The sequence below is a fragment of the Acipenser ruthenus genome, chromosome 7 (genome assembly GCF_902713425.1).
Source record: "Acipenser ruthenus chromosome 7, fAciRut3.2 maternal haplotype, whole genome shotgun sequence".
NCBI classification, from domain to species: Eukaryota; Metazoa; Chordata; class Actinopteri; order Acipenseriformes; family Acipenseridae; genus Acipenser; species Acipenser ruthenus.
Window position 1 is genome coordinate 16,972,176 of NC_081195.1, and position 20,030 is coordinate 16,992,205.

The 20,030-nt window shown below is 37.4% G+C and overlaps 1 protein-coding gene across 2 annotated transcripts in view; it reads left to right on the forward strand.

The window, feature by feature from the left end:
• The window catches only part of LOC117416275 (AT-rich interactive domain-containing protein 5B), an 85,317-nt gene extending 65,488 nt beyond the window's left edge, over window positions 1–19,829 (forward strand). For both annotated transcript variants that reach the window (XM_059026496.1, XM_034922262.2), the window contains 2 exons: window positions 13,361–13,562; window positions 17,023–19,829. In XM_059026496.1, the coding sequence (XP_058882479.1) occupies window positions 13,361–13,562; window positions 17,023–19,215 (2,395 nt within the window). In that variant the 3' untranslated portion in view covers window positions 19,216–19,829. The remainder of the gene's footprint in view (window positions 1–13,360; window positions 13,563–17,022) is intronic.
• Window positions 19,830–20,030: the final 201 nt, after the last annotated feature.

Below are 20,030 nucleotides of genomic sequence, written 5' to 3' on the forward strand. Positions count from 1 at the left end.
TTTTACTTGAAGTGTACGAAATACAGTGAGTATATGTTATAGCATTGTAAAATGTCTTATGCAGTGACTTAGATCAATCTGAAACCAAACATGTACAATTAGTTCAGGAAACGATGTTTACATTGCGCAATTAATGAATATGACTGTTGATTATTTTATTTTTATGTGCTTAGTTTTGCTGATTCAGTCTTTTATTAAACAAAAAATATCACTATATGAGCTACAAGATGTACAGGTCAGATTGTTTGCTGCATAATCAGTTGCTGTAAAACTGTGGTATATTATTGACTGTTTACAAACAAAATGTATATACAGATAAAAAGTATATCCACGCAAACACGCAGGTATACACATAAACACATACTGTGATTATCTATCTATGTTTAAATAGACACAGTACTAAAGATGATTAAAGAGGTTCGTTATTTTTAGAAGACTATGTAAATCCCCTTTTTTAGAAGTTCAAGTCAAATGGAAATGTATGTTCAATCATATGTACAGTACGAATCTCTTCTTGCTCCTTTTCTGTTGATGTCACGCCTTCCATGTCTTCCCAAAACACAACCGTATTTTCTTTGTATATTAGGGAAGAGCAACAGTGGGAGGGGTGTGGAGGATATTTTCGCGCTAAATGTAATGCTAGAAAGTACTTTTCTTTACACGGGAAAGGGAATTGACGCTTGGGTATAGATGCGCTGGTGTGACACTTGGTGCCAAAAAAATAAGCGAAACGACGCGACGAGACAAGAAGCGCTGGTGTGTCCAGGCCTTAGGATGCTGACACAGATACACAGTATAAAAAAGCAGGCATTAATGAATGCATTAACTCTGAATTTGCTTTTACTTTGAAACTTTTTACTCCTACGCACTCACCAGCTGTATCATCGTTGAGTGCCTCTCGTGGCGACACGTTCTGGCAAAAATGAGCTACAACAGTACATTCAAAGTCTTAAAGAGTGTGTATAATCTACGTTAATAACTTTTACCCTTTTCCAAGGTCCTACATAAACATTAATGTGATTTCTACAGTAAGTAGTCGTACTTTAATACCAATTAAAGCTAGTAAGTCGTGTATTGCAGTGTTTTGTGGCAGACTGCAAGCACCAGCCAAAAAGGGAAGCTGCTCCAGATTTCCTATAGTAGCTCATGCTAATCTCCTAAGGAAGTGGTATGTCGGTTTGTGCTAATCTGTAATGAATAAGAAATATCCCAAACCATTTGTGTATATAAATGTAATTTGTAGACCAAAGTGATTTTCCATTTCAGCATTACTCTTTTCCATTTGATAAGTAATTTCCGTGTTCTTCAATTTCATATACCTATTATTGATATTTATGTACTGGACTTTTACTTTCAAATGTTGTTTAAGTAAATGCCAAAACATTATTTATTGTTATTGGTATTTATTTTAACCAAGCAACAGTCAACAGAAATGAAAAAATATTAAAAAAAAAAAAAAAAATACAACTTACTGTAGAAATTGCATTAAATGTTTACAGAAAATGCAACAAAAACAAACTTCTGAAAACTTTAAAATCAACAGTTTGTGAAATCGCATTCTCGGACTCGGTAGTTAATGAGAAACGGCCACATGGGAAAGTATGTATACTCAGAATCTTGGAAGACTAAAAATAAATGTAAGGACTGGTTGGTTCCATGAATATTTTTACAAACTTAAAATGGTCTTATATTTGTTTTGTTTTTTGTATAAAAGTAATAAATGATTGTAAAACCGAACAGTTTACATAAATATGTGGACTTTACTTTGAAATTTACTGTGTGCTGTGTACAAGTCTGTGGTTTTAAAATTATAATATAAATAAATTATTTTGTAGTTACTTTTCATAGACACATATACAACTTTGACTTGCTCTTTAAATCTTTATATCTGGGTGCCTAAAATCATATAAAAAGAACAAAGTTATACACTTATTTTGAATTTTGGATCCCTATTAAGGCACATATTTAGGCCCAGAATATGCAGTTTTAGACCCCTGCAAAACCCTGAAATTTGTTTTCGGTGGGGGAGGACCCTCATACCCCCACTGCCTTCTACTTAGGATTTTTAGCCTCCTACTCTAAATGAAAATGAAAAGACTGTTAGGAGTATGCAGCTTTTACACAGAGAGTGATGCTATGGTAGGAAATGTCACCTATCCTGGGGTCCCTGAAGGATCCCTGTTTTGAACTTACTGGATGAAGACCGATTTTTCTAAAAACAGTTTCATACGGTAACAACCCCTCTTCATTTTGTACCACAGCAATTGTATTGTTGTAAAACAGAAATTAAGTTCCCTATATTGTGTCGCACTGGTTTCTAAACCAGTGGTACGCCTTTGTATCCTGTTGCTATTCTTTCCTAATTTGCAGTTAAAATCTGAGTTTTTTGGACTAAGTTTTGGAAATTTATGCTGTTAATAACATGATAGTTGATGCTGTTACATATTCACAGAAGGCTAATTTATAGTGGTATGGTGTTCAAGCATCTTTCAGGCCTTGTGTTTGCATGGCATAAAAAAAAAAAGTTCCTGGGGTCTCGGCGAGGAGGGTAGAAGCGTTTTACTTTATACAGATTGTTTAAACTGCTTATTAAATTGGCACCAACAGCAACTAAATCAAACTGTAAAAACGTGTCTACAAAAGTGTGAAAAGCGCATTATACAGAACATTATTATACACAAGAACACTGCACTTGCAGCATATTTTTCAACACCTTTAATAATTTAAGTTTCCTGTTCAAGTCTTAATGGGTTTTAGCCTTTGGGGATCGATGAGGTAATTTTAGGTCTAAAAGCCAGACATGACAAAAGCTGTAGCTTGGCATTCCTTTATAGCCCTGTTAAACTGTGCGAATTGGGATTAGTTCAAAGGTCAACTTCTTGACAAAGCCATTGAGAGTGCTAATGCTAATGCAGCCTTTTGACAAAGATCACTGTTTTATTTTATTTATTTTGTTTGTTTGTTTTATATTCAACAGTTTGTATTATTAAAAATAATCTTTGCAGGACCTGTGTAATTATTATCTTAATTAGAACCAACCAAAAGGGATCATTAAAATTTTGTTTTGGTTTTCTCTCTCCAGCTCAGCAGGTAGCCCCAGGCACTAGTTCTGCAGCAGCCTCAGTTCAGTAACAGGCATCACATTGTTTGTTTTAACACTCGTTTTGCATTAAAAAACCCCTGCTGAACAGCAGTCTCAAAGTGATTCACTATTGTAGCCACATTGTCGCCTCACTTTACTTCTGCTTAGCAGTAATTTAAACAGAAATGGACAGTTTAGAAACCACTCATTACCTATTCACCTAAATAAAAACCCAGCTGAGGTATAGGAACGAGGCAGTTGTAACCAATCTACAAAAGGGAAGATCTTTTGAAATAGTTAGGCAGGGTAGAGATCATATTGTGCGTGCAAAATGAAATGCATACAGTACTGGGTTTGTGCTGATAAAACAGAAGACTGTGACTAAATTAACTTCCTCTTTGAGTTGGATATAAAATTGACATTTCATTGCCTGCTTAAAGTGGTTGTTGCTAACAAAGTAATTCCATAAACCTTACCTACCTTGCTTTCATTTTAAAAAGAGAGACAATTAGGGATACCAAAATACCAAGAGAGAAGTTTAGCGGATAATTTTCTCTTCTAGGATACCAAAATATTTAGTGTATAAGTGGCCTGAGTGGCTACTTTTTTTCAGAAAACTATACATCACAAATATGTATCTAGTGAATCACTTATCTTAAATTGTGATGAGTGAGTGATTTCTTATTTTTTTTGTACACAGTTGTACTGGTGATACAAAAAGCATATATACAGTTAGGGTAACTGCCTTGTTACTAGACATTAAGTAAAGGCAGGATAGTTCAAAGTACCAGCCTCCCACCCTTAAAACAAGGAAGACTAAAAAACAAAATAATAAATAAAGCAGTGTTCAAAAATTATATTGGCCGACATGCCCAGGCATGTACAAATTTCGGTGGGGCATGTCAAAAAATTGCTTACATGCCTGAGTCGGGTACCTACAATTTTTCAAAGCCCTAAAACAAAAGCAAGCGATTACTTTATTACAGATTTATAAACTTCCGTATTTGCTCCCACATCACTTTTTCTTTTTTTACCTACATCACTTCCAGCCAGCATCTGTCTTCAAGTATTGCGTCCCTGTGCATGAACATTGGTTTGACCCACGGTCTGCACTATTATCAGCGATATGTATGCAACAGAAGCTGCTGGTAGATTACAAAAACAATTAATTAAATTTAGGCTAGGTAGTTGTTATCTTAGTATGCTTTTATTCTCTATTAATTAAATTATATTCATTGAAAAAGGCAAGAGAACCAGATTGTTATTATTTTTTATTGTTTTGGTTTAATATAATATAGCAGGCCAGTGTTCCTATTGAAGTAGGGCTACAATCTATTTTTTTCATTAAAAATTTGTCGTTGTTCTTTGTTGAAATTAATGTTCAGCTTTCATATTTTGTTATGTACTACTCATTTAATCAAACCAAAGTAGTGTAAGACGTTGCTTGTATCGTTCATGACGTTTTTCAAATCAAGTAAGCTTATTTGTGTATAAAAAACGACAATAGAGTTGCAGCCAGTGTCATCTTAAAGGCACTCAAGCTGAAATCGTAAAGTAATTTAAAGTAGTGTAGCGTTCCGCGGTAAACAAAAGGGAGGCAGACGACCACAGCAAGATCTCAGTGGAACATTGGATGTTAGACTGTTAGCACAAGACACACTGTTGACACACAGCAGGACATGCAGTCCAGAAGTCCTCTATCGATGTGGAATCACCAGCAGCAGAAAAGTGTTTTTCAGTTTCACACTTGGGCGTGTAAAATTTTGTGTTGGGCATGTCAAATTTAGAGCTACATGCCCAACTGGGGATGTTGAGATTTTGGGAATTTTCTACCCCTGAATAAAGGCTGTGGCAGAAAAATAAGTATTTCAATAATTATAAAGAGTAGATAGCAAGACAAGTTTCTTCAAAATGCTAAATAAGACATTTTTTTGCAAGGCCGCTATTAAATAATATTGAGAATGTGTGTGCTTTCCGTGTGTGAAATCTCGAAAAAAAAGTGTTTCCCATAGAAGAACAAAGCTTCACCATACAAGGTTAAAAAAACATGTTGGGTCCTATATACCGGTATATAACTATATAGAGATTGTATTTACACAAATAACCAAATGTATTTATAGAGCCTGTTTTTCTCGCCACTTCCTCAGCGGTTCAGTTGCAGTTAGTACTGTTGTTAATAAACAATCACAGGCTCATGAACCGGTTGTGTTTTTATTATGAGGCCCTGTAAACGGAAAGTTTAATCTACCTAAACAAGACCTGGCTGCCTAGATCGCTATCACAGATATTGCAAAATGTTACATTTGCAAGCCTGCTTTATCAAATCAAACTGCTTCCTTGCTTTTGACTTTTTTGTATTCACTATCCTTCTAGAAAAGGAGTGCTTGTATAAATAAATGTTATGTATAGTGTTGTAGATGCTTATAGTACAGTATTACAGTAGTTCCATTTTTGGAGAGGAATTTCCTCTCTTTGTGGTTGGTGATGCATACACCACATGTGTTGAAGAGTCTGGTTCCAGTGTAGGTGTCGTGTGCAAAAAAATGAGCTTGTGCCGCACGTGGTAAGAACTGCCTGAAGCTGGCAAAAAATGTACATTTTGGTTACCTTTGACCGCATTTTCCAACCCCTCTACCTCACAAAAAGTAAGAGAGAAACATTATTCTGTACAGGTAAACATGTTATGTATTTATTTGTTATCAGACGTCAGTTCGTACATTCCATTTAAAACCCTGTGGCAGAAAGGCCTAGTTCACAAGGGTTGAAAGTGTTTTTGTGATAGAATTAATATTTATCCAGGTGCTAATATTTTATACAAAATTTATAAAATATTGGCCGAATAGGCACATTGTATGTGTGCATATGACATGACTACAACCCCCCCGAATATGTAGTGTGTCTGCCTGTAGTACCGAGGGTCAGCAGTTCAAAGTCGGACCACAGTGAGTCTAAAAATTATATATATATATATATATATATATATATATATATATATATATATATATATATATATATATATATATTTTTTTTTTTTTTTTTTTTTGTAGACCCTTTGAAACAGACCCAGACACAAGATTTAAAGTTTTTAAAGCACTTTCATGCAATTGTTATTAATTACAGAAATAAAAGAACTGAAAACCAAACAAAACAAAAACCTAACTCACACGGAGTACTAACTAAACTGTTTTCTTGAACCTAACTAAAATCAGACGACTAAGCCATTTACCGATTTAAACAAAACACTTGTAAACACTCATAAACAAAAAGGTTCACATATTCGTTTTGAATAGCTATGTGTATAGCTATATACCAGTATATAGGAGAAATCAATCTTTGTAGCGACACTGTTATTTCTGTTCTAGTTTTTCTTTTCTGGGTTACAGCATTGCGTGTGTGTCTGGGCTCAATATATATGCAGCATTAATAAAGCAGCATTTTTATAATTATTCTGTTTTGTTTAGTACGATTATATAAAGAGCTGTGTTCAGAATACTTATTATGGAAATGGATGTTATATATGGTTAGTCTTAGCAGCTCTGAAGGAAGTAGACATAGCATGAATGTTATTATGCAGTCCCAGCGGACTGGTCTGCACAGATAGGATGTACACAGAAGAATTTTAATACATGCTCCTTTTTTCACCATATTGCAGCACTGCAGTAACTCCCTTACCACTTAAAACAATTGAATAATGCATTCCTTGTGTTCCACTTTGATATACGAGTCTAGCACTGAGGAATATTGAATGTCGAAGTTGCAATGAGATTTGTTTCTGTCTGATTGGTGTCACCTTTTTGTGTTACTATTTAAGCATCTCTGTGAGTTCCCGGTTGATTAGGACCTAACGCTCAGAGGTATGGGCTTCATACAATGAGTTAGATGTGGGTATCGCCCAAGAAAAATCAACCATTTCAAAGCCTTTTTAGATAGAGACTTCATAATTGCAGGGTTATGTAAACGCTGCATGCTAAATATGTTGGTGACCTTGATACAGCTCTATTATTTGATATTCTTAGTTCCATTACTGGTGTTTTTCAGTTAAACGATTAACCGTTTCACTTCCACATTGTTTTAACCTCTGGCCATGTCAATGATGCAGACAACGCGCTTTCAGATAGTGTCCTACCAGTTGGTACACAGCCGTATTCTATGATTCCCTCAATAACGTTCCATTACAGGTGCTGCCCAGTAATAAATAACTGTTTCACTGCCAAAATTAACATCTTTTCATATACATATGTTTTTTACGTCATGTTTAGAAACCATTTGACCAGGGATGAAATACCCCTGATATTATGCCCTCAGGGATGCTTTATTTTTGTTCACAAAGCCCCCCATGTCTAGTAATAAACTAATCTTTATGAGAAAAAAAAAAACATTCATGTGCTAACGATTAACATTTTTCATCATAAAGCTTTATGTTTGGAATGACTGGCACAAGTCCAGCTCTTACAAGAATTTGGTTGCTGACATTTGACTTTACGTTGCTCTGAATTATATCTGCAGATATCTGTTTTACAACCTAAAGTATTTATTGTCAGAGAACAAATTTCAGAGCGTACTTATTGGAGCTATTAAGTATGTATGTTGCTTATACAAAAACATGTTTAGACAGTATCTAAACTGCCCATATAATGATAGCAGCACCATAATTACAATTGAAGCACTATTCGCACAAATACAAATTCATGTGCTTGATTTTACATATTTTTAATGTCCATAGTTTGACTTAATATTTTGACTAATATATTAAGGTCAACACTGTTAAATGGTATCCCTTGCAGCTGTATCTGACACTGTATGAGGAAGAAATGTAGGTCCTAGTAGTGGCAAATAAATACACACATCCTATGATGGAAAAACTGTACAAGCGAGACTCAGATTGCAGGTTCCTTAATTTATCAACTTTACACATCTGAGTAATTATACAAGGTTTCGATGGAAAAGCCCCTACATTAGGCCTTATGTGTTATAACAATGCTAATTACTTTGTCAGTTTCAAATGACATTCAGACTGTGTATGAAAATAACCTTTACTTTAATGTAATATAAATGGCCAATTAAATATATTTGTTCTTAAACTTTTAAATCCGTTCAGAATGTGTTTACTACCTGTTCATTAATATCTTATTATATGTGTTCTGTATGATGCTGTATAATTATTTCTGTGTGGATCATTATTTACCAGGCTTACTGTCCAAAGCAAATGAAGTTACTAGAGGTGTGCCACTGTAATTCCAGCCCCCTCTGAGTAAACAAAGGTACAGCGTTTACACCAGAAGCAGAGCCATTGGTTGCGCATAGATCCAACAGTAACGAATGATAGACGAACATGTAGATTGTGGACGACTGGTTTCACAGACCCTGGTAAGCACTAATCCTGGACTACCTTACCTAAGATAATATTAGGTAGTACAAGGCTAATGCAGGTAAATAAATTAGCCCATTAAATGTCAGCATTTGACATCCTGGCATCACCATGTTAATAATGTATTTTGGGGGTGATGTAAGGATACACGCAAAGTGATTTGCGGGTGCAAAACCCCCATAATGTGGCCGTAAATCGTGTTTATCAGCCGTAAAGTCTGATTTTACCAGTCGGTAAAGAAAGGTGTTCATCTTGCGTTCTGCACCCGCTATCAAATTTGCACTTTGCCATCATTAATACATTAAAATTATATTGCAATGCAATCAAATGAAGAAAAGAGCATGGAATTAGGCAGGATCTGGATACTAAGAGGGTGCAAGCATTATAATGTGATGTAAGGATTTTGCCTTGCACTTTGGCAATTACTGACCCTCCAGAAACTTAACACCTCTTCTTACAAGGTGCAAACCATTGTAGAAGCGAGTGACTAAGAGCTGTATAAAAGCACACACAGGATGGCTGCTGTGGTACACTTCCTGATGTGGTGAGACTTGGCTCGTGTTGAGGAGGGCAAGATGAAGAAGACCCCGCATATTCAATCCCAGGGTCATTTTGTTTGGGATGCCAGAGGATGCGGTGCTAAAGCGTTATCATCTCATTCCGCAGGTCATCCTAGACCTAATAGCTGGCTTGAGGGTTGAGCCGTCTAGGGACCGCTATCCCTGCACATGTGAAAGTGCTGTGTTCTCTGCACTACTTAGCCACTGGTTCCTTTCAGACCACAGTTGGAATGTCTGGAGGGATAGAGCAATCCACCTTTTCCAGAGTGCTAGGCAAATTTCTGGATGTCAGGCTGAGACTTTTCCAAACAACTCAGTTTCATGCTGAGTGACTTCAGCAGTGAGGACTCTTAGCTCCTTCTCAGAAAACTTTTTTTTTTTTTTTCGTGCGCCAAGAGGACTTTGCTGCCCTTCTTCTGACATATTTTTTTTGCTTTGTATTTTCGTGCTCCACAAACGTCATACAGTGACTACTGCTCTCTGTACTCCTAACTCTGCAAGTGCGGCCGCTAAATAGACCGATGCACTCATTGAGACCCTCATTATCATAATTGCGGATCATTATTTGTGCGTGTTGAGTAATTTGCATTGCTCTTAAGCTTACATAGGGCGCAGTGCAAAATAATTGTCTGGCCACAATGCAATTTGAATTTTGCATCCGCAATTATTTGCACTGCACCTATACTTACATCACCCCCTTTATATACAGAACAATCTGGTATTTTCTTCTGTGGATACTCAGTAATTATTATAATTATTACATTGGCACACTTAAACGAGCTGTGCTGTTTCTGAATGTTGGCTGTTTGAAGTATCTGTTTTTATTTTTTATATTCATATATTATAAAACACCCATATGATGTCATATATTATAAAACACCCATATGATGTTCGATCTGAAAATATATTGTTAGCGTTTTAAATAACTTTTTAAGCTGTTAATTACAGTCAGTTCCACTACTGCAGTATTACAATTTCAAAAACAGGAATCTCATATTAAGGGTTCTGTTTACCAAAATGTTTTGCTTTTTCACACAACTGATAAGAGAGGATACACATATACGACTTCCTTTGAAAAAAAAAAAGTATTTTTTTCACAAAAATGATTATTGCAGAGAATGTTATGTGTTACCATCAAACACAGGCAATCAAAGTGGTTGAATAGCATTACAAAGACACCTTAAAAGAAGACAGTCTTGTGATTTGTATTCTATTTTACCTTAGTCATGCCTTAGCACCGTCCCATTTCTCCCACCCTCTCCCCTCACTCATATAAGTAACGTTTAATTCCAGAGTTCCTGGTTCTGGCACCATGCCTTTGACCAGCTGTATTAAATGTAGTTGTACTGCAGTCTTTCTGCCAGCTGCAAAAAAAAAATAACAAAAATGAAATTCTAGCAGACCCAACTCTTAAAAGCCCCTTTTCAGAAAGGAATCCAAACACAATACAGAAATTAATTACCATACTTGTTTTTTAGTCTAATGTGAAAAAAAAAAAAAAAAGAATTGGAATAGGAATTGGCTTTGAATATTAGTTCTACTACTGAATAAAGAAAAAAGAAAAAAGCAGAGTAGGAATTTTGACATACTTGACAACTTCTGTATTAAACTTCCAAACTAATTCAAGAAAGAGAGGTCAAAAGGTAAAACCGGCTATTAAATTGTTCCAAATGAGACGGTCGTTAAACGCTAAGACAGCACCACCAAGAGGCTGCTACTCCTCACAGGTTTCCTAAAAATCACGCTTGCATTTCGTTTTTTCAGATTTCATCAGAATAGTTGTGAACAGGGTAAGTCTTTGTGTGCATTATTATTATTTCAATATGTAAACATTAACTGAAACATTACAGTGGGAATCAGGTATTTGGCAGCTGCGTGCTATTTTGATTTGTCTGCATAGAGAGAAAGAGGGGAGCGTTTTCCAGTTTTAGCAGCTGTAACATGTTTAAACTCCTTTTTGGTAATGGGATCTGAAGATGAATGTTCCCTGTGGGCTCTTGCTTAGCTTCATTACTGGCTCGCTGCCAGATTGTAGCCAGCATAGTTTTAATTCACGCCTCTTTGCACAAAACCTTGCCGGAGCAGGCTCATTTAAGGGAGTCTGAGCTTAATACCAGGGGACCAGGGACGACTTTGTGATCACAGCATTAAGAACAACAGAGAAATGCAGTGGAGTGGAAGAGGACTTATTTCTGGCTCCAAATTGTAAATTACAGTTCACAGTCACACTAATATTCTTAACACTGTTACATAAAATAAACATTATTATGACTTGCTAATATGTTTTATAAGGCACAGACCCAGGATAGAATGTGTTTAGCTACAGTACAGCACCCATCTTATCTAACTGTACTGAAAATGTATTTTTGATTTATTTATCTATTTTACTGTCTCTGCCTGTAAGACCTGAGCCACCTGGCAAGGCCATATTTATTACCCCTTAAAAAAATAAATAAACAAACATTATTTTTCAGTAAATCTTGGCAGAGACTGTCACAGTATAATTATAACTTCAAAAGTGCAACAGAAAAAAAAAAACTAAAACTAAAAAAAATTGCCTGCAGTGATGCTACAAATACACTCTGGCGGAGATTCAGCAGTACTATTTAATTTAAGTATTCTGTGACATATTTAAGGGTTTTATTTTTAACATCGAGAAATAATTACATTAGAATTATTTATTTATTTATGTATTTATTTATCTATTTATTATGTGTATGACTTGCAGTCATTTCCTATAAAGCATTTATTATTACTACAAAAAAATCTCCTTTTTTATGAGATCACATACTGAGCTACAACAGGCCTTGGTGATGTGATCACAACCCCCACAGATAATAACAGGGATGCTGTCTGTTCGTTTAGGCCTCAAGGTGGAAAGAAGCTTTATATTCAAGGAGTGAAAACAAACTGGAGAGCCAACAAAGGCTGGTTTCTGAGGAAGGAGAGCACAGATGGATAGTAAACAAACAGGCATAATATTAAACCTGATTGCGGTATATTACAGTTTTAAATCAAATAAGATATTCTGCATGCAGACTACTTCATTTGCATTTTTAATAAGGTTCAGTTTTTCATGCATATGGTTTGACAATTATATTTTAGTCACATTTTTTTATGCCCTGACTCAATTCTGATAAATGTGTTTTGACTATGCCTCCTGTAGCAGAGTTAATATTTATAATTCTCCATGCTTAACATTATTCCCATAGTGACTCATTAATCACACAAAAGCACATTCTAAAAACGTAAAGCTACTGGAGTAGAAACTGTGATTACAGTGCAAGATATCCATTTCACTTACAAAAGGGGTATCAGGTTGTCATATAATATACATATTACATAATTCAAAATGTGTTCTTCATTTCCTGTTGTGCTTGGGAATCAGGGATTTGTGCTTATCAAGGGTGTACACAAAGGTGATTTGAATAAGATGCAGTCTGTGCAGGTTCCAGTAGGACAGAGGGTTTATATCATTGACTGCGCTGCGACAGAAAATACTTTTAATTAGACCATGGGCTTTTTAGATACCCCCGTCTGTTCATTGTTCAGTGATGTGAAGAGTTTTTGTGTATGCCATTGAAAACATACGCCCTTGATGGCATTATAACAAACACTTTACTGTGATCTCCTTTCACTAGAGAATGCAGTGTTCATGTTCGGTTGCAGTGTATTGTGATTAATTTAAAGAACAGGCTAATATGTGCTACATGAATTCATCAGATTGTTGTTGTGCTCTGGTTCAGGGAAGGTGAGCCATTGAAGTAAACCAGATATGATTTAATAGCATAAAATTGTGTATAGAATTAGGGGAATGGGAAAAGGTGCTTTTAGTTTTTGGTCTAGACAATTAGTGGGCTATGATGTCTTGTCTGGAAATAAAGTTATGACTATTATCTACTAGTCTGTGTGGGAATGTTAAGCTCAAGCTTAAAGGTGCAGGGTCCTGTTTTACAAATCATTTTAAACAAGTTCTCAGAATATTCTTGCAAAATGTTATCACTGTTTGTGAAGGAATTAAAAGTGTAGTCCTTTATTATTTCTGTGTGTTTTCTAGTACATAACAGTTGAAAGGTATTGTTTACAACTACCTATTGCTGGAGGTACAATAGTAGCTGAAGAACGAGTAAATGGCTCGCAAAGCATGAATCAACTACTACCTGTGGTGAAGAGAAAAACAAACTGAACTGCCAGCAAGGTCTGCCTTCTGATAAAGTAGAACAACCGAAGAGTGTAATAAAAAGAAACCAAGGATTTAAACTTGATTTAAATGGATCTGTCTTGCATTAACCCACCTCTGTCTTTCAGTGTGTCCAGCTGTTTCACCTGCTGCTTTCTGTCTCCTTCCAGACTCATCCTGCCATATGAGAGATTTGTCACTGGGGAGGAGGATAAGCCCCTGCCACCTGTGAAACCTCGAAAACCGGAGAGCGGGCCCCAGGAGGGGGGGAGCAAAGCAAAATTGGCCACGCCAAAGCACATGAAATCTGAACAAAGCCAAAAGCCAAAGAAGGCAAAAGACATTCCGCCAAAAGCTATGGAAACCTCGGCGGTAAGCTACTGATGCTTTAATTTACATGGGGCTGAACCAAAAATAAGTTATAACCAACTAAAAGTAAAGTGGAAGCATGGGAAAACGCAGGCAAGCACAGCAAATGACAGATACGCCTGGTAAAGCATACTGGAAGCCACAGTACATGCATAATAAAAGTAAAACTAAGGTGTACTGCAAAATTACATGCAGAATGACTATGGACAACTTGTATAAGGGATTTGCTAAAACACTGTGACTAGGGTGTAGGGCCCCCAAGAGCAGCCAGGACTGATTTGCTGAATGTAAGGGGGTTAAATTGTAATATGTGAAAGTTCCTCAATGATTACTACCTCTGATTCCTTCAGGGGAGTTGGAGGTGGAAAAGTGCAGCAGCATCTGTTCTCCAGAATGGCCTATAGACTAGACGAAACACAAACACCTACCAACTGAGCGCCCACTATCTTCCCTTGCATCCTGGAACGGACTTGAATATCTGTGCGTTACAGGATACATGTCAAGGATGGTGTTTGTTTAGCAAATCAGTCAGTCATGTGAGGGACCACTCATTGACAGAATAGTATGAGATACATATCTTAGGTGTTTCTTATGGACTTCATCCTTTGGAAACAGTGCTGGCAGGAACAGCTGTTTTTTAAATTCATTATTTTACCATGATGGAAATATATAAAATGCAAAGTGCAGTAAGTTAAACAAAGCATAATGTTTAATGACTGTTGCAGCTATTCCAAACATTAGCACTTTGAAAGAAAAACATGTTTTGTTGCTTTGGTTGAGTTATGGATGATGCCATTAAGTTTCCTTAAAGCTTGAGAAAATATGATGCCAGATTTATTATTATCAACAATATTTATTCTTGTGCGAGCTTGTGGTCTCTGTGGAAGTGCTTTATATCAAATCTGATCAGCTTTTATGTGGAAAGTGAAGTGATGCCATATGTTGGTCTTACATAAACCGCATGCGCTATTTTTATCCCCAAAATCCATGTCTTTCCATTTCGAGTCAAGTACAAATAGAGAAAAAAAAGAAAACAACACATGCTGTACAGCGCAACAGATTTATTTTCATTGCACAAAGATTACATAAAACATGAAGAAATAAAACATTGAAAAAAAAGGAAAGCCTGTTAACAGTTGAAATCCTTGAAATAATTGTATTTTAACTTGGGACACTTCTGTGAGTGGTCTGTTTTCTATAACCACTGATACCCTGGTGACCTCCTAATGCAGTACCAAAGTGGGTATCATTGTATCTATAAAATGAATGAATCAAGAAGCTCTAAAACCCGACTTTTCTCATGAGGCAATCGCCCCACAAGCTAGCAGGTGTCTGGAGCCCAAAGTAATTTGACAACAAGCGCAACAACATTATATTTCATCAGTTCATTCATGAGTTACCAAAAAAGGAAGAGAATGAGAAGTGGGGTTCTCAAACTTTACAGGAGGACCCCCACCGATGGAAAGGGGTCTTTGTGTTCCTTACAGTATCCTCCTTTTCATGTATAATGGCGCTTACTGTGAGCGGCATTATAAATGTACCATAGATGGTAAAGTTTTATAATAGTCATGTCAACTAATGAACCCCCTGGCCTTGTCAGTGCTGTGGTCGCCCCATAGTCCCACAGTTTGGGAACCCCTGGTATAGATAATACCAGAAAGTTTGTGGTATTGAAACAAAGATGACCTACTAAATAGTTTTCCTGTTCATCTTCTGGTATGTTTCTGTTATTAAGGCCCTTGAGAGCATTGATAGTACATTGTAAAATAATGATAATAGTATTTGAAACAAAAAGAATCTCCATGCAGGCAAGATAAATGAAAAGTATTCTAAAATATTGCAGTGGTCACAAAAATCAACGAAACAAGTTTCAATCTTCTAAATATTGCTTAGCAATTGCAGTTATGAAACTTGTTTGAATGTAGTTGCTGAAATCCCTAGGCCACTGTAAGGTTCACATCTTAAAATGAAGGAAGTAAAGAAAAACCCACACAAGTATTACTATAGCTCATGAATGCTTTTGTCTTTCTGAGAAAATGGAGCTCATGACGCACACAGTGACTTTTCTGCCAAGAAGTGATACTTTTGAGGTCATTTTAACTTGTTGTGAGGCTGGACCCTTGCCCTGCTCCCTCACATTGTGAACAGATTCAGTGCACTCAGAGGACCAGCTGATCCTCTTGAAGGGATGATAATCTTGACAGTTCAGTCACCAGACAATGATGTCGTCTTTGAGACAGTGTTGTACCTCAGCATGTTGCTTTAGAATGACAACAGACTTGAAAAGGACTGTCAGTCAGCACTGCCATGCATGGAATTCTGCTGTGACCTCTGAAGTCAGAGTTCATTGTCGACATAATGGCATGGGATAGCGTGATTTGTGAATGCAAGCCTTATTACTATAGAACTATACAGAAAAACCATATGCTTTGATTATCACACTTACATGTGAACAATAAAGGTATATATTTTTGTAATTCTTACCCCCACAGTAAACACTGTGATTTGTTTTTACTGCTTTTTTCTAAAAAAAAAATAAAAGTTTTAAAAGAGGACAGATTTAACAAAAACACTCAAGACTTTAGAAAGACACTAGGCCATATTTTGAACTAAATTAACTTTTTATACAATTCAATAGATTTATTCCCTTTTGCCTTTACACTTGCTTAAATATAGCCCAACTGTTTTAGTATGGCTGAAAATCTGATGTTAAAATAATAATTAAAAAAAAAACATTAGCAAATTAAAAACTGATACCCAGCCTCACTTGTCAGTGTATGGCTTATTGTTAAAAAAAAAAAAAATAATAAAATAAAATGTTACTGTTTTTTTTAAACATACAAATTAGCTCAGTGTTTACATTTAAGATATCTACAACATGGCTTTCATTTAATGCAGCAGTATTCAATTTATTCAAAGGATATTTCAGAGAACAAACAGATGTCTATCACATTAAATGCATTTCAAGGGCTTTACATGCTTGCCTTCACTTAAAAAAAAAGATAAAGGGACTTAAAGCCTGGTCTGTTGAACAAATTTGTGTGTTTCAACAATACAAGAAACCAGTTTGGCAAGAACTTACACAACCAGGTCATTCATCTGAGGCGTTCTTTTAGAATGAGTTGAATTTAAACACACAAAACATACATTGTTTTTTTTTTATTATTGAACTTTCATAGTACACCAAATAGTCATCTGTCAAGCATTGTTGTATTATATTATAGCTAGATTTATGACAGTGATTACTTTGATGTTTGCTGTTTTCAAGTAATTTTCCCAGTTTGTTTCTCATTAAATGAAAGCACTCTTCTGTGTTCAGTTATAGTTAAACACATCCATCTTAAGCAATTGGTATTGATATGGAATTTTCTTTAAACAACAAGATCAATTGTTTGCATTCGTATGAAAAGTACTCTGTTAAACAAGGCTTTACTCAGTAATTAACAATAATTACTTCTTGCAGGGGGCTGAAGTTGCAGAGGAGTGCCCGGTGGTGGCAGAACAGAAACCAGCAATCCAGAAGCAACAGAGCAGCATGGTACAGGAGGAGGGGGTGAAGGAAGAGGAAGAGGAGGAGGTGGAAGAGGAGGAGGAAGAGGAGGAGGAGGAAGAGGAGGAAGAGGAAACACAGTTTACTGTAAAAAGCGAGATCATGGACAATTACACCAGTAAGAATGCAATCAAGGTAGAGATTCAGCCCCTTGTTACACTTCCAAGCCCATCGTTGGCATCGGCTGAGAACGGCCCCTCAGAAAGAACCACCAGCAGCACACCACTCCAGACAGAAACTGACATCCTCACAAACACTAAACCAGAGCAACAGATGCACTGCCTCTTGGACAAATTAAACAACGAACTGCAGGAAAAAGCCGCCAGTGCACTGCCTTTGACTTCTCCGCAGCTGTTAAGTCACAGCAATCTGCAGGACCAAACGCAGAGTATACCCATGAACGTGGACCCTTCAGAAACTCCAAACCACCAGGACAAGAGCATGCATGCTTTGAAACAGCCCGCCAGAGGACACACAATTGCAGAAACCTTGACTGAGAGAGAAGAGGTGGCCAGTAAGGATGAGGCTTGTTTAAGCTACTCACCAGTCTTGTACCCCAGGGGCAACCCTGGCATCATGTCTCCATTGGCCAAGAAGAAGATGCTGTCTCAGGTCAGCAGTACCAACTTGCCAAACAATTATTCATTCGGTCCTCCCCCACCTTTGGTAAATAAGAAAGCCCTCAATGTTGATGAGTCAGCTGGATCGCAAGGTTCACAGGTTTCCAGCTCAGAGATTGTCATGATCAACAGACCATCCGTAATCCAACATGCACAGAGTTTTAAAATACAAACTCCAGATGAAAGGAGGCCCTTAAGGGAAGTCTTCAAGCATGACTTGTCTGTTAAGCCAGATTCGTCTGTTCCCAACGCAAACCACCAATTTGGTTCTCCTGGAAAGACCTACAGTTTGAGACCCGACATCCATGACAGTAAGGAAAAAAACACAGTGAAAAGGGCAGTACACCCTTCCCAGGTACCCAGCTTCCTGGCAGAGTTCTATTCCTCACACCACCTGCACAACCTTTACAGGCAAACAGAGCACCATCTTAACAGGGAACAGTTGTCCAAATACCTGGGAAGAGAGATGCAGTTCAATAGAGATTACGAAAAGGCGCCAGCTTTTGCTCTAAACAAACACCCAGATAAGACTGGTGTAAGCTGTTCTTCCACTATAAATCAAAAAGAAAGGATGTCTCCAGCTAAAATGTCTTCAGACGACCAACCCACAGACTTAAGTCTACCCAAGCCCTCTGCTCACAAACTGCTTTCATCCAAGCCCTTGGCATCCAGAATCTGTCACTCTCACATCCACCAGGATAGTAAAACCACACAACTTTTTCAAATCAACAGCAGCCAGGCCTCCAGCCTCAACTGCAACCCCAAGGCATGCCGTGTTCCTCCAATGACCATATCGACTCCCAAGAAACCCACTGAACCGCTTCACAGAGCACCGGGTAAACCCCGCAACGCACAGGGAGACAACATCCCGACGCGGAAGATGGAAGAAATAGTCCGGCCAATTTTGCGCACCAAAAGTAGCCCGCAGAACATTGGAGCTGCTCGACCTCTGAAAAGAAGCCTGGAGGACCTGGGGAGCAGTCCTCCTGAGAAAAAGATCAAGGCTGTAACTCCGATGCATTTGGTTAAAGAGACTGTGGGGAAAGCAAAAACGCCCGACCTTGTCGACACTGAAGGAAGCAAATCCTTGGAGTCTCTGCATGCTGTGCATGCTAGCCACCTTTACGATAGCCATAAGTACTCCCTGCCTACCCCTATCTTTCCAGGATTGTACCCTGGAGCCTTTGTATCTCAGGTTCAGGACATGTGCAACAGCCTGGGCTCCCATATCCCAGCGGGTTACGCTCATCCTCTGCAGTACTTGAAAAACCAGGCTGTGATCTCGCCACTGATGCCGCCATTGGCCATCCATTCCTTCATGATGCAAAGACAACTGCTTGCCTCTTCTGCTCACCCACCGCAGATCTACAGGCACCCCATCGGAGCTTCTTACGGGGACTTCATGTACCCTTTAACCGCGTTGAACGCGCAGTCCGCTTTCAATCCCTCGCAGATGTCTTCTGTACATCCCAGTACAAAACTTTAATCTGAAATTCAAGACCATGTAAGACATTAGCGTATAGCCTGACATTCCATATGGCAAAGTAATTAAAAACAATTCCACCTGAACGAACGGTAATTTTGGTATTTCGCATGTTTATGTTATCATATCTGTGGATAGCTGAATATGATGGTCTTGAATCTGGGACGACATCCGGTTTTTCTCCAGATTTTGCCACTTCATACAAAAATTATAATTTGCACATTACTTTGACTATGGGACGATTGGTGGATTCATTCATGTTCATTCCTGCTACTTTGCATTTGCTGTCTAGGTTTTAGATGTTTAAAAAGAGGTGAAATGAGCAATAATGTAGTCGAGTTTTCAGACAGGATGGCAGGCAATTACTGAGATAGTTATTGTTGGTTATCCAAAGGACAGTTTTAAGATAAATACAGATTGTATGGCAAATCAATGCAATGTACAGTGCAATTTGAATAGTTTCTGGATTTACTTTATCTTACAACACTATGAAAAATTACAGAAGTTAACACTGTTAAGGTGGCCATACATATTTGAATCAAGGTTTACTGTCAGAAGAGTTTCTCAATATTATTTAATATTATTCTGTATTGTGCATTTATTTTTTTTGGGGGGGGGGGGGGGGGGGGTAATTGTAGCACTATATTTTGTGAGTTCATTTCATATACAGGTAGTGGACAAAAAATGGAAACACCTGGGTAAATGAGGGACACCAAGTATATTGAAAGCAAGGGCTTCCACACAGGTGTGGCTCATGCATTAATTAAGCAAATAACATCCAAGCATGCTTAGGGTCATGTATAAAAATGCTGGACAGG